Below are 26028 nucleotides of genomic sequence, written 5' to 3'. Positions count from 1 at the left end.
TTAGTGACAGTAAATGACGTTAATCTGCTCACATGTTATTTTTATTTAAATAATAGATATAATCATTCACAATACACAAAATAATAATTTGAAACATACTTATAGACTTATAAGAATATATGGATTCGAATTTAGAACATAAGGTTTGAAATCAAAGCTAAAGCTTCAAAGTAAATTAAGTACTAAATGCCAACTTTTAAACAAGAATTCCTAGCAATTAATTAATTACCTCAAAAAACCTTTTCCTCATACAAATATTTTCTTGTTTCAGAATGCCAGTGAAAGTGAAGGTAAGAAAATCCACCTTTTCAATAATAGTGTAGCAGCTAACCGCGATTTTTTGCAATAATTGTCGCAATAGTATAGTAGTCGCTAGAAAACCTTGTATCAGTAATTATTATATGGAGATATAACGCAACAAAATTGAATATATTTTTACAAAGATTGATAAAGATTATAAATTGATAAAGCCCAGGTGAAAAAATTATATATAATTGAACCGCTGGAGTTCACGAGGGGATACGCTCGAAACGCCGTAGTTTTAATTGGCCCCTGAGACATGTTTTTTCAGTACAAATTTTAATTTTTTTCAAACATACGGCAATAGGAAATTTTATTGTGCATATTCTTAGTCCTATAAATAAATGTGATGACTTTATCAATTTTAGAAATAATCAAGAAAATTTTGCTTTTTTCTGCAATCGCAAAATACGGATTTTTTGTGTTCCACTCGCCATAAACCGGGTGGAAATTTAAGTTGGGTGCTGGCCATTGTACAGCTAGAGAGCCCAGCTTTAAACCGGGAGCTAGCCGGGGATCCCGACTTTAGGTCGGGCTGTGGCCGGGGTTTTTGGTCGGAATCCGGACCCAACCATGGCCCGGATGAAATTCCACACGCCCAGCACATGAACAACCTTAACTATTTTCACGTAGTCGTTGAGAGATAAAAAAAGTGTTTAAAAAATAAATATTCTGCGATGACGTGTATTTTGACTTTAAATATTAATAGTCCTGTTTAGAGCAAATACATACATTACATTTTTAAACGGTATATTACAAATAAAATTTCTAACGCTACCGGGTATTGAATCTACATATCTATACCTAAATTTAACGCCTATCAGTCGGGAGTGCTAACCAACGCGCTAAACCGACAAGTTAAAACTTTTTGCAAAAGTGATTTTCTTGATTATTGCTAAAACTAATAAAGTCATCACATTTATTTATTATACTAAAAATACGCACAATAAAATTTCCTATTGCCGTATGTTCTAAAAAATTAAAATTTGACCTGAAAAAAATATGTCCCAGGGGCCAACTGAAACGACGGCGTTTCGGGCGTATTCCCTTATTTATATATAGTGGACCAAACATTGATAGTTTTAATTTATTTTTCTATAGAAATGTTCGGAAAACAAATAAAAAATATCACTGTTTTATCCACTACATATAAAGTATATATAACTTTTTTACCTAGGAGAATAGTAAAGGTTGATAACGGGTGATTTGAAAAAATGATAGAATGCCAGATTCCATTTTTTCACTTGCATTTAAATAAAAGGTACACTTCTGAAAAGGTCACCCGACACCCAATATTGTTGACTTGATACTTGTACTAGAGTTTCTTTGGATGTATGTTGAGAAAAAGGGAAAAAATACATTTTCAGATATTTTGTAACAAGAATTTTATGAACAGTGGGGGAATGGTTTTCACCACACCACTTGCCCCACTAATCACGAACCCTTTTTCCAGGAGTAAACAACGACATCAAGCATCCACGTGTAGAGAATTTTAACAGTGGGATCTTGGAAAATTGGAATCCGAACACTTTTTCAAGGAGCCCAAAAGAAACATGCGTTCTTATATTATTTTTTAAAGAAAAATCCGAAACTTCGTTATTGGCATGTTCTTGAAAAATAATCGTTTTCAGGAAAACCCCACATTTAAAAAAAATAGTGTTATGTTGAGAGCTTCTGAAAAATGGGGTCGACGTGAGCCGGGGCACCGTTATGGCCCACACCTCTGGCTCTTCAGATTATTTGTCAACTAATTTCTGCTACCTTGGGAAGGTCCTTATTTAAAAGTGAATTAATGTTTGATCTAATTTGATACATTTATAAAATTAAAATCCAAAAATTCATTTTTTATATTTGTCATGGAGGATATTCATTTTAGGACAAAAGTCTCCATACAAAAAATATGTTTTTCGATGGGATCTCCTAAGAAGGATGTTCAGCGTGAGTGAGGGAAGGAATGTGGCCCACATCAACTAACTGCTTTTGCCTTTCGAAGGTTCCGCATTTAAATGCCGCACACTAAGATGCGTTCTTTCGCGGCTCCTGGAAAAGGCGTTCGGCTTGCCTGAGGGGAGCGGTGTAGTGCACATCAACTAACTAACCCCACCTTTCTAAGATTTTGTCTTAAAAATGCCCTGCACCAAGAAGCGTTACTTTTTGGGGCTCCTGGAAAAGGGCTTCAGGTTGAATAGAGGCAGGGTTGTGTTTCACACTACTCACATTTCGAAATATATGTAAACTTATTTCTGCTGCCTCTTCAAGATCATCCATTCAAAATGAAATAACATTTTACCAAATTTAATACATTTTAAAAAGCAAGATCTTAATTTCAGGGGAAAAAGTCGCATGAAAAAAGTGTAGGTTACGATGAGAGCTCTTTGAAAAGAGGTTCTGCCTACATGAGGGGCGAGATGTGGCCCACATAACCTACTTATAGTCCCACCTTTCCAAGCGCTAGTGCTAGTAATCTCTGCTCCCTTTTCAAGCTACTTTCTCTAAAACTAATTCAAATTTGACAAAATTAAATACGTTTTATTTTTTAAAATCTGAAAGTTCAATTTGTCGAGATATAAAAATATATTTAAAAAATTTTAATAAATTAGTTTCTTTTGATCTACACCAAAAATATTCTCATGACTGTAAACTGGGGTGCCAAAGGAAGCTATAGGCCCTGTATTAAGTTAATATTCTTTAGTAAGCTTTTCGAAAGTATACCTTAAGGCCATGTAACAAGTGGGTCACGTGACGAGATTCCTACCTTACCACCACCTTTCTTTATTTCCCAACTTACTTTCACACAAAACGCCAAATCGAGTTGAAAATTTGCGATAATAAATAAGAAGCACTAAGAAAGGTAGGTCTGGTCCTAAACTTTAATAATTTTAAAAAAGGCACAAAAAAACATTAACAACAACAAAATTTTTTTCTTAATTATACAAATTTAGAACCAGGCCCACCATTATTAGTGCTTCTTGTTTAGTATCCCAAATTTTGAACTCGATGTGGCGTTTCGTGTGAATATAAGTTGGAAAATAAAAAAAGTGGCGGTAAGGTAGGAATCTGGTCACGTGACCTACTCAGCACATCTCCTTAAATAATTATTAATTAATCAAGAATGCATGGTGTATTTGGATATATACAGGCAGTAGATTGAAGGGCAACGATACCCTAGGCGGCTGGAACAACCGTGCCCGCGGCTTCTGCAATCGAGTCCTGAATGCAATCTTTCCGTGCTTCACTAACAATGGTAATAAATCGTAGACTGATTACGCTAGCGATTGCGATGTTATTATCGAGAAAACTCATCGCAGTTTTCCACTTTCCTGCATCGTCATCCCATTAAGTCAACATCCAAGGGATCGTCCTATTTTTGAAAACATTGATTTAAACCTCATCAACATGTCGACCTCAGTCTTCCACACAGCGAGTTTTTAATTCTCCTATTTCATTAGAAATCGTTTTATTCATCAAATTCATATTAAATTCTTAAACTCCTTCCTAGGGGTGAAGATATCTGACCTTAGTTCTAAAGAGTTAGTTAAAATCTAGGGTTTTTTTGTAATGTGCCAACTGAGAACGTCACTGAGTAGAAATAAAACCATATATTCAATCGTGATTCCGAAATCCATGGGGTCGTCCAAGTATTACGTAATGATTTTAGGCAAGGGGAGGGTTTAAGAGGAGCTGTTATAGTCATGTTACGATTAGGGAGGGTTCGACAAATTTTACTTGACGTTTTTTTTTAAATGTAATAATTTTTAAAAAATATTGAAATAATATAAGAGAGTAGGGTGAAGGAATGAGCAATTTTTAAACATTTTTTATTGAGGTATGTGTAAAAGTTGAAGTATCCTGTCCGGATAGCTCTTGATTTAAAAAAAAAACCCGTATCACTTTTGGCCACTACAGAGGGATTGAACGTTGTTAAAGTTTGCGAAATTAAACAGTTTTTTTATGACAACAAATTATTTAGAATATTTCATGTTTACAGTTTTTGTTTAAAAAAATAATGATATAGAATCATATTTTAGAACAAATAATTTCTAAGCAAGTTCGAGTTTTTTCAAATGCCAACAAAAATGAAGTTTCTTTTATTTGGTTAATTGTGTACTTTTATTTGCAATTTTTTAAAAATATTGTTCATAAAATTAGTTTGTTTTGAACGGATGAAACACAGCACTATTTTTTAACACGAATAAATTCTTGGAGTAGGTTCTTATGCCACTTAAAAATAGTCAAAAACCTCTAACTTGATCAAAAGTCACTTTTTTCAAATATAATTTAATATCATTTTTTTTCGAAAACTGTACACAAAAAATTGTCAATAATTTTTGAAGACGTACAAAACATATTTATAATGAAAAATTCAGATTACTGAAATTTACGTAATAATGGATAGATGGGAGGGCGGTGCTCCTCTATTGTTACGATAGCTTTAGAACGTGGAGTAAGGGGCAAAAAACTGTTAAAAAATCGTTTCTTAATATATGGACAACCCCTATTCATGAATCATGATTGAACCCAAAAGTTTGTTAAAGCCCTGAATATTAGGTGGAAAAGAATTCAAGTCAGTATTAATTAAATATTCAATCAGTAATAAATATAACGAAATGATAGTAATTAAAGTACTCTGAAACTATTCAGAAATACGTATTTTGTAGTCATACCTACTTTAGTAAGGAAAAAGTATTAACTCGCATTAAGGCAAAAAGCCATTAATCGATACGTTAATATTATAAACTTCAAGTGGAAATATATTTACGAATATGAACAAAAATATTGTTTGTAATTCCAATCTAGTGTTGACCAAAGAAATTAAAACATTAGTTCAAAAGTTAATTATCTAAGAATTGAGTTTACAAATTCATCCAGATTCTAAATCTATTTTCTTATTAATATCAATTGAATATAATGAGTTTCCAATAAAATTTATTACAATAATGTTAATAGTAAGAATAAGTTTTTATTTAATGAAAATATACTATAGTTTTAATTCAATTTTTTATAATATTGTTATATGAGTCTGTAAAATAAGTTTATACGTGTTTTTATTCCAAATTAAGTGGGAGCGCAAATTGTGTTGTGCAGTTTTAAATTTTAGTACAAAGTTCATCGCATGAACATTTCATATATCGCTCGAAACATTTGTAGTTGTGCAATTAAGTAAAACATTGTATATGCTTCGGCTACACGACGCATTGCATGCCGATGGAACAATCGTTTGTCAGAGTATCGAAAATGCAAATTTGAAGAAAAAAAAATATTTATGAAACAATGGTTGTCAAATGATGTTACAGAAATTAAATTTCAAAATTAAACAATTTATTTTCTGTACCGTTATAAAACTTATACAAATTTGAAAAATATGTAATTCATTAAAATAATAATATTAAAATCGAATAGTTATGTACATACAATTATAGTTTCTAATTAGAATACTGTGTAAAATAATAATTAAAAAAATCTTAAAGAATTTCAAAAAAATCTAAATTTTATATATTTTGTTTTGTAAAAATTTGAAATCAAACACGGAGAGAAATTTCGAGAGATTAATTCACTGAGTCGCTCCTTAATTTTATTACGCTTTGGCGCAAGAACTAAGATCTCGAAACCCTTGCTCTTAAAGCAACGGTCCGAGCAAGGGTTACGAGAACTAAGTTCTGACGCTAAATAGATGTAAAATCAAGGAGTAGTTACATGAATTAATCTCTTAAAATGTCTCTCCGTGTACAAAAGAGATTAATTTTAAATTAAGCAGTAATATTTTTAGTTGGAAGCCTACACGTAGGTCATGGAAAATCCCCCAAGATGGACGCCAGTTCAGAAATCAAAATAATGGCAAAAAATAACTGTGAATCCGAAATGAATTTTAAATTGGAAAAATGTATAAATTGCAATATAATTTCGGTAAACGATTTATCTTTTAAATTTCATTGTCTACACTCTGATTTAAGTCTCTGAATTGTACCCTATCGATGAAACCTCTTTAGACTGTAGATTGTAGTCGCTAAAGTTTATCTATCTCTCTTTTGATTTCAATTTTTTTTCCTTTATATTTCATGCAATCGGTAATAGAAAATAGCGCTTATCATCACCGAGTAGCAACAGAAACACATAGTAGTAGTTCACGCATCGACAAACTCATTCACGTACAAAAAAATTCATATGTATAATAGAAAAAAATAGTGCAAAATGGCATGTAGAAATGTAGATTGAGGACAGTGGGTACATTGGATTTATTCTTTCCATAGAACTGTTTGCCTGGACGCCCTACCGGTATCGCTTCACGAGACCTTAGCCGACTTCCGGAAGTTCCGTTCAGACGAAATGATCGTTTGACACTGTGATCATTAGGGTGAGTTGAGAGTTGCACAAAGAAATGCGATTGCGAAAAACAATTCGACTCTTAATGGAACCTTATTTCTAATATCCTGTCAGAAGGTAATTGCAATTTATAAAAATGAAGTAATTCATTTTGAAATTGCTTTGAAGAATAGTTAATGTTTAATACTTACGACGATTATAAGTTTAACATTTAAGGGAAATGTCCAAACCAAAGAAATTTTTCAAAATATACCCAAAAAAAATATTGGCGTCAAGCAATTCGTTTAATCTGATTTTATTCATTGTAAATCAAAGAATATCGAGATTTCAATATTAAAATTAACTGTAATTTTAGTTTAGGAAATATCAATCTTTTGGTTGCGTCTAGTCGTCCTGAAAAATTGATTAAACGTAAAAAAGTTAACAAATCTTTGTATTTCTAAATTCCCGAAAACCAAAAAAAAAAATTTAATATTACATTTGATAATAAATACTATATAAAAATTGTTTAAAAATTATTCTAACAGAATAAAAACTATAAAATATTTTTTTAGAGATTTTAGATTGGCAATTTTTTATTTTACAAAATTTGAAATTTCGGCAACTTACTGTTTTTGGGAATTTTAGATTTTGGCAATGAACTAATTCCGGGAATTTTAAACTGCGACAATTTACTCTGTCCGGAAGTTTTTAACATTCGACAATTTACCATAACCGGGAATTTTCTATTTTCGATATCTTTATTTTTTTCAGGAATAAGACATTTCGAGAGTATCTGTTTTGAGGGAAATTTCGGCCACATTAATTACTTATTAGGTATTTTTCCACATTCGGGATATTGCGAACTCGGCAAAATTATGTCATCCAATCCAAATTCCAAAAACCTTATAATTTGGAAACATAAAAATTTGGAAAGAAGTCAATTTTTAAAAAGCAGAAAGTTTAAAGCACATAGAAAATGTTTATCTATCTTATTAGAAGTCTTCAATTTTGAAAATCTTATTTTAAGATTTATATATTAATTTTTTAATTAGGAATTGAAATTTCATCATTCAAATTTGTATAATTTAAAGTTCAACCCATTTACATTTTAAGTTTTTAAAGGCTGCGAGAATTTCCAAATTTGAAAACATCTTCAAGTTGGAATGTTTAAAATTTACGAGGTTTGATAATTTTAAAGTTTAAAAAAGAATGAGAATTACCGAATTAGGGAATCTTTAAATTTAAAAGTATGAATATGTTCAAAAGGAAACCTTCTGTTATATTCATTTATAAATAACTTTGCAATCTCTTAATTCGCAGGTTAAATGTATTTTAAAGCCTTGATTATTTAATGATTTAAAAAATTGAAATATTGCGTATTTTATTAAAGCCCTAATATTGAGAGCATCAAACTCTCAAGAAGACTGAAAAGCTTTTGGATTTTTAATTTAAAATACATTTCAATTTTCAAGCCTTGTTAAAAAGTTCTTAAATTATTAATTTTTTAAAACTTACATACATTAAAATTTGAAACCATCAGCAACATTCCCGTGTGGAAAAATGTTCTGGCGCTGGCCTGACCCAGGCTCGACTTGGCGCCGGCCATATGGTCTGGAATGGGCCAGGCCAAAAGTGTCACGTTTGTTATGGATAGCCCCAGGCCAGACCGTCTGGTCAGCCGCAAGGTATGGGCTGGCCAGCCACTAAGTATGGGCTGACCAGTCGCGAGTTATTGGCTCGCTGACAGTTTGTCACACTTGATCGACAAAGACGAGCAGTGTGTCAGAGAGGACAGAGTCTACACGTAACTATGCTTCAAGTTCTGAAGTCATCTGACAAGATGTCTGCACGCCGAGGCCCAAGCTATAAATTTCAATTACTTTGGAAGAAACTTAATTTTTTTAATGAATTGAAAAAAATCATTTTTCATTATAAGAATCTTTAGTGAAAAAAATTTCATTATAGACACCTTGTAACTTTTTCGAAATTTTAAAAAAATTTACTGATCGAACTTTGATTTTGTTTGTTCTTTGCTAGCTGATCAGCGCCAGGTCAGGGCCAGGAATTATCATCAACAGATCAGGCAATAATGACAATGAAAATGTTAAAAATATGATTTAATAAAACAATAAATGTATTCGGTGCAACATACCATGTCAATTCAATTAAACTATTTTAAAAAGAAATGGTAGTTTTCCGCAGGTGGTTTTACAAATATATGATACAATGAACGTGATCGGGTTTCTAAACGAACTTTAGTCACTAGGCCATTGGCGTGTTCGTAATAAAATGAATAAAAATAAATATTTATAAATTTAGGCGAAAATACAGTATCTATAATAAGAATATCATAATTAATATTTAAATATAAAGTCCATACGACAATTTCACGCTCCAAATGTCACTGTGATTAAATGCTGAAACAAAACAATATGTCATTTCAATGATCGAAAATTCGGATTCTGCTGGTTCAGAGTCGTTTTTTACGAATCATATTGAAAATTATATATTGTAAACGATATCTATAATTTGTATTCATAGAGGAATATAACAAATTTCAGATTGCCTCGAAATTGTATGGTATAGGAATTTGAAGGCATACATATTTTATGTGTGTTTAATTTTGCTAAATTAATATTTTAAAAAATGGGTTTAAATGTATTTAATTGAGAAAACTTGTATTGCGAGTTTCCCTGTGTAGCTTTCCATTTAAGAAATTGTAAGTTTAATGACTATGTTTATTGCGGAGAATTGCTTTTTACTAAAAGGTGACGCTTAGCCTTATGTAATTGCTGCTGAAATATTGATTAATAAATGGAGCTTTTAAGGACCACATATATATCTATATACACATTGCACGTCCATTGTGACTCTTTTTTATCAACAAAATGCATTATTTTCTTCATAAGTGCTTCATGAATTATGATTATATTTATAATTATTATTATGATTATGATTTCCTGAACGCGTACATCTAACGAAGAGAGTTTTCTCTAGCGAAGACCGAATAGCAGCTGAAAGAGAATCAATAAATTTCAAGCTTTAGTCACGAATGTGTACTGCGGCACTCTTGGTGTCCTATTTTCGTGATTTACGTTAGTAGCGTGCAACTTTAGTTTGCATAAATACACCACCTTATAGTTCCATACGTGATTGGCCGATAATGCTAGGCGTGGTTCTTGATATAAGCAATATCATATATTCTAGGGCATTAAACTACACTCAATTATTGATTTCACTTATAACTGAGTATATTCAATCCTATGAGAAAAAAAAACTTAAGACGTTTAGAAAACAAACAAAGCCATGTGGAAAAATCTTCTGGCGCTGGTTTGGCCCAGTGCAGACGAGACTGTTTAGTTTCCAGTCTTGATGCTGAACTAATGGTCTGGTCTAGGTCTTGCCAAAAGTGTTATTTTTTTATCTAGCTTTTTCTTGCCCTAGACCGGACTCTCTGACCAGCCGCTAGTTATTGGCTGGTCAGCTATTAGTTTAAGGGTGGTCAGCCGCTAGCTGCACTCTCTTTATTTCTATTTAATGACATGGAAAAAATAATTTTCTCCCTGTAAGTGTATTTTCTTTATCAGCACCAAATATGCGAATGTCTTATTTTCTAGTATTTTAGACACCCTGTAACTTTGTCGAAATATGCAAACAAATTGCTCATCCAATTTAGAACTTTTTTTATTTTCAAACAGAGCATCAGCACCAGATCTGGGACAGATCAGAATGTCCGAGTGACAAAAAATTCTTGTTTTGTTATTGTAAATTTCTCATTTTCTATCAGCTGAGTCGCCTTGACTGGCCAGACAAGTCCTTTCAGACTAGACGGTATAGATAAAGTCAGAACTAGGCAATACTAGCGCTAGACCCGGGCCAGATCAGATTTACCAACCAGACTAGACAGCCCATAGATAAAACCAGAAGTAGACCAGACTTGACACCAGCCAGCCATGCAATTTTTCCACATGGGAACTTACACTACATTAGGGCATTATTTCTTATTTACATAAGCATACCAAGGCAAAAAATTGTTGTATCTTGCTTGGTATTGCCCGTGTTCGAGATATTTTTGTTGTAAAGAATGTTTGTTTTGCAATTGTTTAATCTTATCCCGTCCCGACTTGAATATGCAAGCGAGATCTCGGACAAAATTCTCGATAATCTTTACAGTTTGAGTTTGAAATTTTACTTAAATTTTAAAAATGGTGTGAACAGAATTTGAAAAATATGGGAGTAGAATCAAAACGAACAAGAAGGCCAAAAAAGCCATCTTCAGTTCGAGCTCAGCAAACTGATGATTTGATCAAAATCTAAGGTATTTGAATGAGATTAAAATCAAATTTAAAATCTTATTTCAGAAATTCTTCACATTGATGATTTGATATTAAATCAAGTAATTCAATAAAATAATTTTTCAAGACATAACTAATAAACCTAAGTCTAAAGTGAATATTCCGATTACCTCATAATCACTCAAACAAGAAAACGAATGTACAATTTTTTTAGACAGAAATTATTTGCATGTTATGCTCTAAAAGGCCCTGACAATTAAAAAACAATGCGTTTGCCCTCCCCCAAGCATTTTCTAAAGCCACAAACTTTTGTAATTTTCAGTATATTTTCTATCATATAGTATAGAAGTGATATTATTTTTGCTCCTTATCCAATTGTCCTTCTCATATCTTCTTAAATTCTTTAATACTAGATCAAACATTTTTCAAAATTTGTGTGTATACAAAATTATATATGTTTTGCATATTTAACAGACCCAAAAAAGTCCTTATTATATTTTCGTGGTGTTGTAAAAAATAAGCAGTTTTTTAAATTTATGGGATGGAAAGCTGGGTAATAATCATTTTGTTTCTCCCCTTCCCACTTAAAAACCCAATTCTCCTAATATTGTATTATTCCGACAATTGACGCCGCACCACGGGCATGGATGAGAGGAGCTGTGGGGGATGTGCGGCGTTCAGTCAGACGTGAAAATATAGAGAGAAAAACAGGAGAGAGACAAAAACAGTTCGGAGTCCCTGTATTGTATTCCACCTTTAGTCCTAAAACCAGAATACAATTCAGGTTTCACTGTATTGTTTTGACGCGATCGAAGTTTCCGATGGTGTTCTTTGGACTTTTTTTGATTTTATTTGATTCCACTTCCATATTTTCAAAGTTGTACTGCATTATTTATTATATTTACGTGAAATGTTAAACTGCAAACGTTATCGGAAATGTTGCGTCTCACTCGTTTTACGCGATTTTCGACTAAAATCAAGATATGCGGGACAACTTCTCGCTGTCTTCAATCTGGATAATTCCCAAAATCGATGTTTTCTTGTCTCGTCTAGCTCGAATGCGCATTTGTGCGGGTCACGTAAAAAATCAAAGTTGTCCGATCAAAGTAAAACTTAAAGAAAGTTTTGTGCTATTTGACAGTAATGAAAGGGTAAAATTTTGTCATTTGGACAAAAATTTACCAAGCGAGAGGGGCTAAAACTTTTATGATTTTCATGGATATCGTCTATTTAGCGCTTATTGTCAGAAATAAACAATGAAAATTCAATTTTTCAGCGCTTAAGCTCTTAAAAAGAAACAGAAGCTTTCTTTTTAGAAAGGGTTCAATGGAAAGGGTGTGAGAAAACCTATCGATACTATATAGGCAAATTTTGTTTCTTACGAATGAAAGGATTAAAAATCGCCAAAATAGATGATATGCACGAAAATCCTAAAAAGTTTACCCCCTCCTTCTCGGTAAATAATTATCGAAATATAAAAAAGCCTATAAATGTCTATTTAATAGTAAAACACTTTGTCAAAGTTTCACTTATATTGAGAAATTACGTTTCATATATATTTGATGGAAAAACTGATGTAGGTATAGGTATATAGTATTGTATAGTTTATATAATTACTGATATAATAATTATATTATATTATGTAGCATATAGTATTTCTTGTTGAAACGTCCTTATTAACTTATGCATACTTATGATATTTGGAAAGAAAATTGTTATAAAGAAGCGTTATTTTTAATAATGGTCCATTTTTAACCCAAAATAAACAAAAAATTTCTAATGCTAATTGAGATTAGAAAATTTACCAAAACCAATTTTCAGCTTTTTGTATTAAATATCTACTATCGATTTTAGTTATTCTGAACAACTTTTCACTCATTTTTAAATAAAAAGAATATTTTTTAAATCAATTAAAAGTAACAAGTGGCAAAATTAAACGAATAAGTAATTGGCAAGGATTTTTCCGAGGATTTTTCAATCGGGTGCTGTAAATATTTTTACTTTTTTACGTTGTATATTATAATAATCAATCTTCCACTAAAAAGTTCATTCATATCTTTAATTTAACTCACTCGAAATGCGGAAATTTTAAATAATTCGACGACATAATTGAATTCCAGCAAGGGAACAAACAAAACAAAATTAATATCATTCACGTGACAATCAATGAAGTAGGTACTCACTTGTGTGTTTGTAAAATATCTCGAGTTAAAGTCGAAGTATGATATATGGATAAAAAGGAGAGTATATTGTAACTGACGAAAATATTTGTATAACTTCCATACCATTAAATAGAGCCCAATATTTTTAAGCGAAATTCTTGTAAGTTAGTATTATAAATCCGACTAGCATATCAATAAATACAAATGTGACTAATTATTGTATAATATTGTAAATCATTAAATTGAAAATAGAGATGAAATTTTGTTCCTCTCAATTTGGATTCCCGAAAGAAAATACAACACTGTATAATGTATAGATCGATGTATTGTATTAAATATTATAATAAAGCGTATTATATACAGATAAACGATTAATTTTTTATATTGGACTATATATTTTTTTAACCCAATTTACAATTGCAGCTTTTGTTTGATATTATTTTTTAAATTCTAAATGTAGAACGTAATTTCAATATTTCTATACCTATAGCCACCCTAGCAACCCTCCTAACAATGCCATGGAAACTGATATAAACTCAAGTTTGTGGAAAATCGTCTGCAACTTCTGCAAAATTATACTTTGCTGTGTATTCAGATACTTTCAGGGTGAACTGCAAATGACATGTTTAATTTCGCAATTCTTTATTGGTTAGAATATTTAAGTATAACTTTTATTGATAAAATATAATTTGAACTTATAAAAAAAGGTTTATTTTTAAAGGTATGTACTAATGACTCAAATACATATTGAAGTTAGAGCCTTATTTTCAATCTTTTGGAATTTATTTACTTTGAATATTTAAAATATTTAAAAATTAAATAATAAAACCTAGTAGTAACCGCAAATTTAGGTCAGTTCCATTACTAAAATTCGTGTCATGACAAAAAATGTTTTCATTTTTTTATTTTTACGCAAAATTACCATAATACAAGTGTATTAAAAAGAATTTAAGTAAATTTAGGGCTATTCACGTATATCTACAATAAACACGGATGATTTTGGAGAATTCAAGCAGATTAAAGAAAATGCAAGTTAGTTAAATAGAATTTGGGAGAATCCAAAGCAATGCAAACAATAAAAGTTAGTTTAAGTGAGTTTAAGTGGTTTAAGTTAATTCATGAGATTTTGAGTCAAGAAATACACTAAATTTGAAAGATTTTAAGGAAATTTCATTATATTTAAGTGAATGCAAAAGAATTCAAGAGAATTCAACTCAATTTAAATAAATTCAGAATAATTCTACATAATTTAACACAATTCTATAGAGTTTAAGAACTAATTTTTCCCAAAAAATTATCATCTCGGACCAATTCTATTTTAAATGTGGCAAAATTTTAAGGAAAGTCAAGGTCATGGCGTAAAAATAATGTCTTATTTTGATATATCATTCTATAATCTAGATTGAAAATAATAAAAGAAATGTTTTACAGTTTTACTAAAAACATTTGTTTTTGGCAATTATTTAAGGATTACCTGTGAATTCTTCAAAAATGAGACAGAAGTTTTGGTCAAAATGCAGTATTTTCCGAACGTACGTGAATATTCAGGATTTTATTTTTTCATTTAACGTAGAACTCTTGCTATTTGAATTGATAAAAAAATCAAATTATTTAAAAGTACACCACTTAAAATTTGTTTGGATAAATTATAATTTGTACCACATACAAAAAACGTTCAGGAAAAATGTATACATCTAGAAAAGTTCTAAAATAGTACTTCTTGTTTATTATATTTAAAAATAATATCGACTTAAAAATAAAATAAAATTGATAGAATGCTTTTTCTATATTAGCAGAAACTTTACCATAATATAGAAAAAATTTTAATCTTTTTATCCTATTAGTTTTCTGGGAGAATTCAACACTGAGAAAAAATGCTATTTTAAATCAATAATTGACCCTTACTCAAAAGCCGGAATTTTTTTTCACTAAAAATGATTGTTAATCAATAAAATATCTGCTTCTGAACAAGGCTTATGGATTCAATACATTTTTTTTCATCGCGAGTGAGTGAGAACTCCAGAAAATTAAAGAAAATACAAGATAGTTTTTAAGAATTCAAAATATAAAAGCGAATTTAAAAAAATTCTGCATAATTGAAGTTAATTCAAGAGAATTTTAGTAGATTTCAGCAAATTCACACAGATATTAGAGAATTATGCGTGTGTATTTCTGAGAATTGATTTTCATTAATTTTGTAATTTATTCTTAAGTTCAGGCATCTATAATGCATCAGGATGAAAAATATGATAAAGTTTCCGAAACTTGTGAAGTCGATTTTCAGGATCGAAATTTATCTCTATACTCTGAAAGAAAAATGTCTCCTTCCAAGGAAAGAAAATCACGTTTACATGATTCGTGTCCTCACTCGAAAACAAGATCGCCTTCATCTGAATCAAAAAAGCCGGAAGGTAAAAAAAGAAAACATATCAGCAAAGTGCGTGCAAAAGATTGCTTTAATGAGTTGTATAAAGAATTTGCTGAACCCTTTCGGGAATTGTCCTGCACAATTCAAGAACATTCGGAACAAAAAATACCCAGGTAAATATTAAAATAATTTTTCTACGACATATCTATTTAATAGTTTCAAAAATTGCATTAATTAATTAATGCAAATTTTTCGAAGTAGAGAACAAAGAATTAAATTTTGAATAATCATCTCAGGATCCAAAAAAAAACGCGAACTAAGCAGCGTAAAGCAAAAGAGACTGTTTTCAAACTGAATAATTACATTTCTCTGCGCAAAAAAAGAGAAGAATTTCGCCAGAGTGTAGTGAGCACAATTATGGGTAAAAAAGAATTTTCCAAAACGGGAAACTGGTTCACTGATGACGATATGGACCTTTTGAGATATTATTATTACATAATGCATGGAGTTGATGACGATCATATTCCACCAATGGAAAATGCAGTTTTAAATAATATTTTAAAATTGGTGCCTCTTAAGTGGCAAAGAAAATTTAAAGAAACTTTATCACAAGTTATTAAAGAAGCAATTGATGATTATATACTTTCTGTAAAGAAGTCAATTGTCGATTTCGTTTTACAGGATCCTTTGATTAACGAATCTTATTCTCGTGATCAGGTTTTTAAAAATTATTTTAAATGTTCAAATAATTGGAGCAGAGATAAATATTAAGTTTTTCTAGGGTCCAATTTCCAAGGAATGTTATGAAGAAAAACAATTTCCTCCTGAGCACAATGTCAAGTGTCGAAAAATTAAGTCGAAAATTCAAAAAAGTTTGATATTGTATCATCCTTGTATGCGAAAAGCCTTGGATCTCTGGTTCCGTGAATTTGTGTAAGTAAATAAAAGTCAATTTACGATTTTCTCTGTGAAGATTTTGAAAGTTGTTTCAATGAATTTCAATAGTTAGAGAAAATTTTGAATTGAAAATTGAGTAAAAATATAATTATTCAAAAACTGATCAATTTTTCATCATCACAAGTACTTTGAGGCAGATCGAAACACAAAAATTGGAATCTTATGACCGCGCCTATGACCTTCTGGTTTTCGAGAAACATTTTACAGAGATGGTCACAAAAACTAAAACTGACCTATGCAAGAATTGGCTTCCAAAAATACACAACGCTTGTCTGATCGTAAGCATTTATAAAATATAAAACCTAATTATATTTAGATTAGACACAAGTTTCGGATAACAGAAATTAAAATTCTTAAAAAAGGAACACCAACATTTTCTCCAGGCCGCAATTTTGTATCTACACGCAGAATATTTTTGTGATAAATTTTACATAACTTAGGTCGGCAAACGGAGGACATTACGGTATTTTATTAAAATTTCACATTCAGTCATGTGAAATGAAACAGGGTAATATTTGATATGAAAATGTCACTTATTCATATAAATTTATTATAATTTAATTCGCCATACAATAAGAAATAATACAAATAGATAATAAAGATTACCTGTCTGTTAGGTAAAATGAGATATCGATTACCTACTAGCTAGGTAAAATGATTCGACCTGTTATTTACAGTTTCAATCAAAGGAAACAAAGTCTATCGCTCTATATGTGAATTCTACATCCCAGTCATGTAAAATATCATGCGTCAGCAAAAAAAATTATTGCTATAACTAGATTCTGTGGTAGGTCATCATCCACTTGCTACACACATCCTGACACAAGTTATCTTAAACAATTACATTAAATTACAATAAATTACACATAATATAGTCGCACGCTTTTAATGATATTAACGCTTTTAAAAATCGAAAACGCTATGGTGGGTTTCGAACCACCTACTCTAAGTTTAACGCGTTCGATCGCTAACGACTAGACCTCACGACTAACTTATCACTTAGAATACCGAGAAAAAAATCTCGGCTAAAAAGTTAAGTAAGAATACGTCAGGGCCGTCCAAAAAATGACTGGTCCCCGTTAATTGAAATGTCTTATTTTAACATTTTATTAATAATCGAGCTTATAAATTTAGAGGAAGTAAATAAAAACATTGGATAATTTTTTTATTGAATATTTTGTAACCTTAAAAACCTAAATTATTTAATTTTCAATATTTTAATGTTTTTGAAAAATTGAAGATTAAAAACTTACAAATTAAATTGATATAAAATTTATTAAATTAAGCTAGGTTATAATTTAATTAATAAAATAAAACATGTAAAACTAATCCATATATTTGAATATTTTCTGAAGTCCTAAAATATTAACCGAAACTTAAAAATTTTAAAGTTTGTACGAGGGACTTGGCTTCAAACTTCAACACTGACAATGTTGATGTCCCTAGCGTTTCTTATTTTACCATACTGTTGTGTAATTCCTCTCATAAGAAAATTGAAAATCTCTAAAAATTTATGCAATCTGTACCTTCTTTTAAGTGAATTGTTAATATCACACGAAAATAAACTTTATATCATTCATTTAATAAAAATGTACATTACTTTGCGTAATTTGATGATATACTGGTATGAAAATAATACAAACCTTATATGAATTATTACATATCAGAATTTTCACTTTTGGACTTGAGATTTTACATAACTCTTTTGTAATATTTACAGTTCTATTTTGTATTAAATCCTAAAATGATTGTAAACTTTATCTAAATGCTGTAATGTCCTCCATTACCAAGCTAATTGAGTATATTTTAATGAACAAATTTTCTCCGTGTAGAAACCGTTTGAAAATTATTTCATACTGCCTAGGGGGGTGGGGGGTAAGAATAACAGGTTTTGGAGACGAAATGTGACATGGAAAAGGGATAACGCAGAATGTGAATCACAGAATCACACATAGAAGATATAAAAATTTAATAAAAATTTTTCGAAATGCGTGAAAAAATTTAAATGATTCATTTTACTTTACACCCTTTCCCCTATTTCCCTTTTTAATTATTTGTTGAGAATTATTCTTTTTCGTAATGTTTTCAAATAACTTCCCTTTATACTCTTTTATTGCTTGGAATCGAACTGAATTGTTGATGTTTGACGATTTAACTATTTTTTGAACATGCATTTAACTAGTTCTATTTTTACTGAAACACTTTTACCTGAAAGTCCAACACTACTAACTTTCACATTAAAAAGTCATCTTTTTGATTGAAAATTCTACTACTTGGTTAAAAGTGGAACTTCCATGTTAAACATTAAATTCAACTGTGTATTTGATTGAAAATTTACAATTTTGGGTTGAAAGCTCAATTTTTTTCAAGAGAAAATGCCTTTTTAGTTTGAAAATTAAACAATTTTATTGAAATTTATTTTCTATTCTCACTAAAAAATTGTCGTTGAAAATTCGTCTCTTGTGATTAAATTAAACTGTTTTTTATTTAAAATTTAAAAAAAATGTTGTTGAGGAATCAATTATTTTGTTGAAAATTTTGATTAAAATATTAACTTTTATATTTTCCGTTGATAATTAATCTTTTTCTATCAAAAAATTTAACTACTTCGTTGACAGGTGAACCTCTTTGTTAAAAATGAGTTTTCTGTTTGTTAAAGATTAATTATTTTCAGTTGATGTTAGTGAGTGTCGACCAGGTAAAAAATTGAAATAATAGATCTTAAATGGTCGGTATACTGGTCCAAAAAATCTCTTTATTAATGTATGTTTCGCCTTTCGACGAAGGGCCTCTTCAGTCAAGTACAACTATGTACATATAGCCATATAATAATACAATGGAGAGTCCTTGGTAACTTTATGGAGTGAACCATGTCAAGTTAAAGAAATAAAAACTGTTTGCTTATAATATAATTGTCAAAATTAGTAAATGTTAAAAAAGTTAAGAAAGTTAAAAAAGAGAGATATGTTAGCTTCCATGTTGGCCTTGTAAGAATGATATATTGACAATAAACATTGGTGGGCCATCACATTATTCTTTTGCAGGCCACCATGACGAAGTTTTTATTTCCTTAGAAAATTGATCTGTTTGTTGAGCATTAAATTATTTTGTTAAAAATTAACTGTTTTGTTGAAGAATCGTCGTTTTGAACAATAAATTTATCCTTGAAGTATAAAATTCAATTTTATTCTAGAAAAACCCGTGTTTTTGATTTGAAAATTCAACTTCGTGGTTAAAAACTTAAATATTTGGTTGAAAAATACATCATTTTTTAGAAAATTCAACCATTCTGTTAAAAAGCCATTTTTTGTTGAAAAATTTGACTTCTTTGTTGAAGATTTGTCTCCTTGAATACATTTTTTTTGTAGAAAAGTTATTAGTTGAAAATTTATCTTTCTTGGTTAAAAATTTCACTATTCTAAAAAATTCCTCTTTTTTACTTGAAGATTCTAAATTTCTACTGCATTAATTTTATGTAAAAGAATTTATTCTTATATTTTCGTGAAAAAATTTCCCCTATTTTCCCTGTTGTGAGAGTATTTTAAGATTAGAAGACTGTTAACATATTTTGGGTTTATGATTTAATTTAGGCATTTATCAAATTAAACAGTAGAACAAAATTTGTATTTATGGGGGCGTAGGTATATGTGACCTATGGGGTTGACCGTTGAAGCTTTGTATGAGAAAGTGCTATCAATAATAAAATTAGTCGTGAGATAAGGTGTAAGGTAGAATGGTGATAAGTTGTCCTTTAATTTTGCATAGTTTTATTTAATTTTAAAAAAGAATCCATTTTACTATATATTTAAATTTTTTTTTATTAATTTCTAGTACGTTATGATTCTTATTTCAGGCTAGCAAAAAAGGGATTTTACCAGATCCTAGTGATGAAAGCATGATGTTAAGATTCTACAATTGCCTCGCCTTTATTATGGAAAGCCAATTGCAAAATATTTGTTTGAGATCGATGGAGGATTATGTCGATTATTTATTAGACGTTGGTGTGAGTAAAGTTATTTTACTTTTTAAATTCATTCATAAACAATTATATGTTTTTATTGCCTTATTCACAATAAGTCCCCTAAGGGTTTACATGACTTCCATTCCTTACAATCTTTCAGCTTATATCTATATTTTTTTACAATCTTATCCCTTTTATATATACAATTTTTTACAACAATTTACATAAAGTCTTATATCTAGTTCCTCATCTTTTTCCTGTGATAGCGCAATTTAGGACTTATTGGCAAACGAGTGAGCGAGCGAATGAAAGCGAGAGTGTGAGAGAGAGAGTGAGAGAGAGCATGAGAACGCAAACGCATCTTACCATTACTCACAATCTTGAAGCTTCTAATCTAAACAGCATCCGTTTCCTTTTTCTTTCACGGTTTTATACCTCCATTTGCCTTTTTTCACATGCATTCTTTCATTCTCTCTCATTGGCTCCTCCAGCACCCTCCAACTCCATCATCCATTCTTCTCCTAATCCATCCTCCCCTAGAATCTTAACCACCTTCTCTTGTCAGCTTCCCTTATCTTCCATTCCTCTCCTACATTCTTCCCATACATGTTCCCATGTTTCCTCCAACCATTCACATATTTTACACTTTCTGTTCTCTTCTTTATCCAGTACATCCCCTCCCTTACCTCGTTTCCCAATCTAAATCTTGCTATTCTGGTCCACCTTCTCTCTCCCTATCCCCTTTCTAAATACTATGGAACTCCTTCCTTTTTTACCATCTTATACCATTTATTGTACTTTGATTCCTCATTCATCCCCCATCTTTCTATTAATTTTGTTTTCCTCTATCTTTTGTCCAATTCTTCATAGTTTACTCCAGTCCCGTCTTCTATTTCTCTATCATTAAAGAACACCCTCCTTTCGTCTTCCCATCTTGATAATTCAATCGACCTTCCTGTTCTCTCTTTTACCTTCATCAAACACTTTCTCGCCCCCCCCCCCTTCCCCACGCTTCGTCTCAAATTTCCATGCCCTCGTTCCCGCTCTAATACTTAACTTATCCCTTTGTGCTTCTTCTCTCACCATATATCCTGGCGTCCTCCAGTCTGGCCCTAGTGTCCACCTTATATAACTTTCTTGTAAACTCTCAATATCTTTCCATTCCTTCCATCCCCATATCTCTGCTCCATAACCTAGTACCGGCTATACCAGCGTATCAAATAACCACATTCACCTTCTCCAATTTTTGAAACCTTCTTTTTCCTATTCCCCATATCTGTTTCATTCCCCCTGCTGCTTTTTTATCCTTCCTCTTATATGAGCTGTATAATCTCCATTAGTTTGCAAGATATATCCCAAATATTTATACTCTTTTACTTCTTCTAACTAAATTTCTTCCATCTCCCTGTCCATTCTTTCTTCCTTCCCCCTCCTTTTCTAAACCTCATTATCTTTGTCTTTTCTACATTTACATTCAACTCTTTCCTTTTCTATCCTAACTCCTGCCCAATCTTTTCTCCTCATTTCTTTTTCCAAGCCTGATAATAATCAATTAAATAAAATTGGGCACAGAGGACATCCCTGTCTCACACCTCTCACTAACCAGAAACTATCTCCTACTTGCTCTCCTACCTTTAACCTGCTTTTTGTCTCTCTAAAAATGTCTGATGCTCTCTTTATTAATCCATCTCTTATCCCTTCATTTTACATGTTATTTCTATGTCGCCTCGGTCTAATGAGCCAAACGCCGCCTTTAAGTCCACGAACATTACTATCATGGCCCCCTTTTCCCTTTTAATCCTCTTATTTGCTAGATAGTTGAGAATATACTAGGCAGTCTGATAAGTACCAGAAAATTCTAAGAGATGGTATTAGTATTCACTAATGTGAACCATTTTCGTCGAGCTTGATCCTTCAAATGACGCCTGTCAAAACTTCAGCCATTTATGTTTACGCATTTACAAGTTACAGCACTGAGAAGCGGCTAACCTCCGAGTTTTTTTTTAATATGGAAAAATCTGAGTTTCGAGTTTTGATCAAACACTTCTATCTTCGCAAGAAAACGATATCCGAGACCAAGGCCAAGCTGGATAAGTATTACCCGGACTCTGCACCGTCGATTGGAACGATAATGCTGTAGGCATACCATTGGGACGCGTGGGCAATATCGTGCATTCAGTTTTGGGCATGAAGAAAACTCTGCGCGCGATGGGTGCCGCGTTTGCTCAGAGTGGACCAAAAACTAATTCGTGTGACAACTTCCCAGCAGAATTTGGCATTATTTTCGCGTAAGCCGACCGAGTTTTTGCGCCGATTCATAACCATGGATGAAACCTGGATCTACAACTACACTCCTGAGTCAACGCAACAGGTAAAATAGTGGGTTCTACCGGGCCAAAGTGCTCCGAAGCGTCTAAAAACGCAACAATGGATCGGAAAGGTTATGGCCTCCGTATTTTGGGATGCACATGGAATAATATTCGTGGACTATCTTGAAGAAGGTAAACCCATAACCGGAGTATACTATTCATCATTATTGGACCGATTGAAAATCCAAATCGCCGAAAAACGACCGCATTTGAAGAAGAAAAAACCGCTTTATCATCACGACAATGCGCCTGTTCATTCATGCTTAGTTGCACAAGAAAAATTGCATGAAATCGGCTTCGAATTGGTTCCTCAGCCACCGCATTCACCAGACTTGGCCCCCAGTGACTATTACTTGTTCCCTAACCTGAAGAGATGGCTCACCGGTAAGCGTTTTTACTCAAATGAGGAGCTCATAGCTGAAACTGAGGCGTGTTTTGGAGACCTTCTGATCTAGTACTTTTCGGACAGTATCAAAAAGTTAGAAAATCGTTGGACTCGCTGTATCGACCTAAAAGGAGAGTATGTTGAAAAATAAAACCGACTTTGGCCAAAAAAACGTCTCCGTGTTTCATTTTTCAGGGACTTATCAGACTTCCTAGTATATTTTGTCCATTAACCCCATTACTTTTCTAAACCCTGTCTGATTCGGTGGCTCGATCTTTTTTTCTTCAACTTCTATCTTCAATCTCTCCGACAAAACAGTTACATATACTTTATACAGTGTTGGCATCAGCGTCACATCCCTATAAGCGTTAACCTCCTCTCCTTCGCCTTTCTTTACTATTGGTATAACTACTCCTTCTTTCCATAACTCTGGCCACCCCTCTCCTCTCCATAGTCTATTACACATCATCCATTCCCATTCCTCTAGTTCCTCCCTTCCGTATTCCCATACTTCATTTGGAATCTCGTCTATACCAGGCGCCTTTCCTTCCTTCATTATTCCTAAAACTTTAACTATTTCTTCCCTTGATATGCCCTCTTCCCCATCTCTTTCTCTACCATATTTTCCTCACTTTATAACTTTATAAGCAAATCCAAAAACTATTTCTTCCATTCTACCATTTCAATATCTTAGTTGACTCTTTTTCTTCTTTTTTTATTTATTTTATTTATTTTATTTATTTTATTTATTTTATTTATTTTATTTATTTTATTTATTTTATTTATTTTATTTATTTTATTTATCAGCACTATTTATTCACACTATTTATTAACACTATTTTATAATGATATTTACTCTATCAAATATTATTTGATACGACTGCTTTAGAAACTAAAATTTCTAATGTTATCAAAATTCTACAAGTAAGAAACATAACTAAGGTTTTATTTTTGAACAGTATCATAATTGTGGCTTTAATCTGGAAGTTGTGGTACGGAACAAAAGCATTGGTTTCAATCCATCCTTTAAACTCTATATTGATACGCTACTCGGCTTATTAAATTCTCTCTTTACTGCAGTTTCTGTCTACGCAAGAATGGAAACAAAGCTTTACGAGAATTACGTCACGTCTCCGCATCGCCAGTCTCTGCTGGTAATTAATTATTACTAGCAAATGAATCCAATTATGAAGATTATCTCTGATTTCAAATCATTTTCAGTTTTCCGTTTAAAAAATACATAATTAATGGATTAACCACTGTTAAGTGTAGGTTTACAACAATATTTTGAATTCCCTTGAATTCCATAGAATGTTTAAGTGATTCCTTAAATTCTTTCCGATTCTCTTGAATACTTTTGAATTCCAACTATGTTTCTAAAATTCATCTTTTCTGTTTAAATTATCTGCAGGTTTTATAATTATTCAACTTGATCTTCTTTGAATTCTCTGTATTCTTTTGAATTTTGGAATTCAGGTGTGAATTATAATAATATTATTAATTTTTTGTTTTCTGGCTTTAGGGTCCGTAAATGTAAATGATAAAGAAGATTTATATATCAAGTAGTTCGGTAGTTTCTGACTTTTTATAAACATTAAAAATAGAAACAATTAAAAAATCCATTACTAAACAAATTTTTTAATATTAAGTTTAGAATATCTTTCAAAGAAATTTTGTTTGTAATTTATCACAAATATATTGAACGATTTTGAAATTGACGACAACGACGACAGAAAGACACCGGCGTAGAAACTATTTTTTCTGTCTCAGGGTGTCTTAAAACGTCGACATTTGATAGAATCCGCGAGTAATTTTTCACATAAAACCAATACCTTCTCATTAGGATGAGAATGTAAAAATTATAATTTAACATTAAAGTTGATTAGGCAAATTTGTGCGAGCCAAAAAATTTAATTCATTGTCATTGTAAACTCTAAAAATTGAAAAATTTTCCATTATGATTATTTAAAAATGAATTATTTTAAAATAAGTTCAATATAAAAAGTAATTTTAATTGGGAAAAATTGAACATGGAAAAATGTCTACTACGGAATGTTGATAGTTAAACAAATCCGACTGTTTTTTTGCTCCATGATGACATATATTCCGTTCCCAAAAAAACTACCTCTAAGTCTTACACAACTACCCCCCGTGATCAAAAACGTTTTTAAAATAAAAAAACTACCTTTAACAATGTAAACATGACTTAGGGCTTCAAATTAATTATATGGCACTTAAAAATTTCCCCCTCTTTATAATTTCCTCCAATAACTACCATTCCACGTGAAGGTATGCAGCGGAACATATGTGTATGAAAAAGGATAAAAAATTATGAAACTTAGAAGAAACTGTTAGGTGATATTTTTTTGCTCTTTTTTTGCTCTGCGATAATATATAATACATTACCGAAAAACTACCCCTCAGTCATACATACCCTCCCCTCGGCATGAAAAAAGTTTTAAAAGTTGAAAAACCAACCTGAACAATGTAAAAATGATTTATAACTCCAAATTAATTACATGACATTTGAGAATTTTCCTCTCATTATAATATTGCCAAAACTACCCTTCCACGTGAGCGTATGCAACAAAACATCTTCCGCTGCATATTTTCACGTGCAAGGGTAGTTTTTCAGTAAAATTATAAAGAGGGGGAAATTTTCAAGTGTCATGTAATTAATTTGGAATTCACAATAATTTTTGCATTGTTCAAGGTGGTTTTCGAATTTTTTAAACGTTTTTGATGACGAGGGGAAGGTATGTACGACTTAGCGGTAGTTTTTGGGTGACGTATTATACATTATCGAAGAGCAAAAAAAGAACAAAAAAATATGGACCAATAGTTTCTTCTAAGTTTCATTATTTTTATCCTTTTTCATACATATATGTTCCGCTGCATACATTCACGTGGAAGGGTAGTTATTGGAGG

General features: G+C 31.3%; 2 protein-coding genes across 6 annotated transcripts in view; both read left to right on the top strand.

Moving 5' to 3' along the window:
* The window catches only part of LOC117178296, a 28274-nt gene extending 14886 nt beyond the window's left edge, over positions 1 to 13388 (top strand). Inside the window, exons 3-6 of one of the 5 annotated variants that reach the window (XR_004467826.1) lie at positions 272 to 290; positions 3440 to 3544; positions 6549 to 6652; positions 8641 to 13388. Coding sequence is in view for 2 of the 5 variants with exons in the window: in XM_033369661.1 (XP_033225552.1) it covers positions 272 to 290; positions 1754 to 1914 (180 nt within the window). In the remaining 3 variants the exon portion in view is untranslated. Of the gene's footprint in view, positions 1 to 271; positions 291 to 1753; positions 3043 to 3439; positions 3545 to 6548; positions 7051 to 7374; positions 7602 to 8640 lie in introns of those variants that run through there. The other 4 variants (XR_004467825.1, XR_004467824.1, XM_033369662.1 and 1 more) reach the window with 4 other exon arrangements.
* Positions 13389 to 16634: 3246 nt separating this feature from the next.
* LOC117177989 (dynein heavy chain 7, axonemal-like) overlaps positions 16635 to 26028 on the top strand; it is a 36115-nt gene continuing 26721 nt past the window's right edge. Inside the window, 3 exon segments of the mRNA XM_033369152.1 lie at positions 16635 to 16663; positions 20239 to 20388; positions 24060 to 24254. Of these exon segments, the coding sequence (XP_033225043.1) occupies positions 20281 to 20388; positions 24060 to 24254 (303 nt within the window). The 5' untranslated portion in view covers positions 16635 to 16663; positions 20239 to 20280.

Source organism: Belonocnema kinseyi, chromosome 8, assembly GCF_010883055.1.
Source record: "Belonocnema kinseyi isolate 2016_QV_RU_SX_M_011 chromosome 8, B_treatae_v1, whole genome shotgun sequence".
Taxonomy (NCBI): domain Eukaryota; kingdom Metazoa; phylum Arthropoda; class Insecta; order Hymenoptera; family Cynipidae; genus Belonocnema; species Belonocnema kinseyi.
Note: the sequence above shows the minus strand (reverse complement) of the source record. Positions and strands in the feature narration are given on the sequence as shown.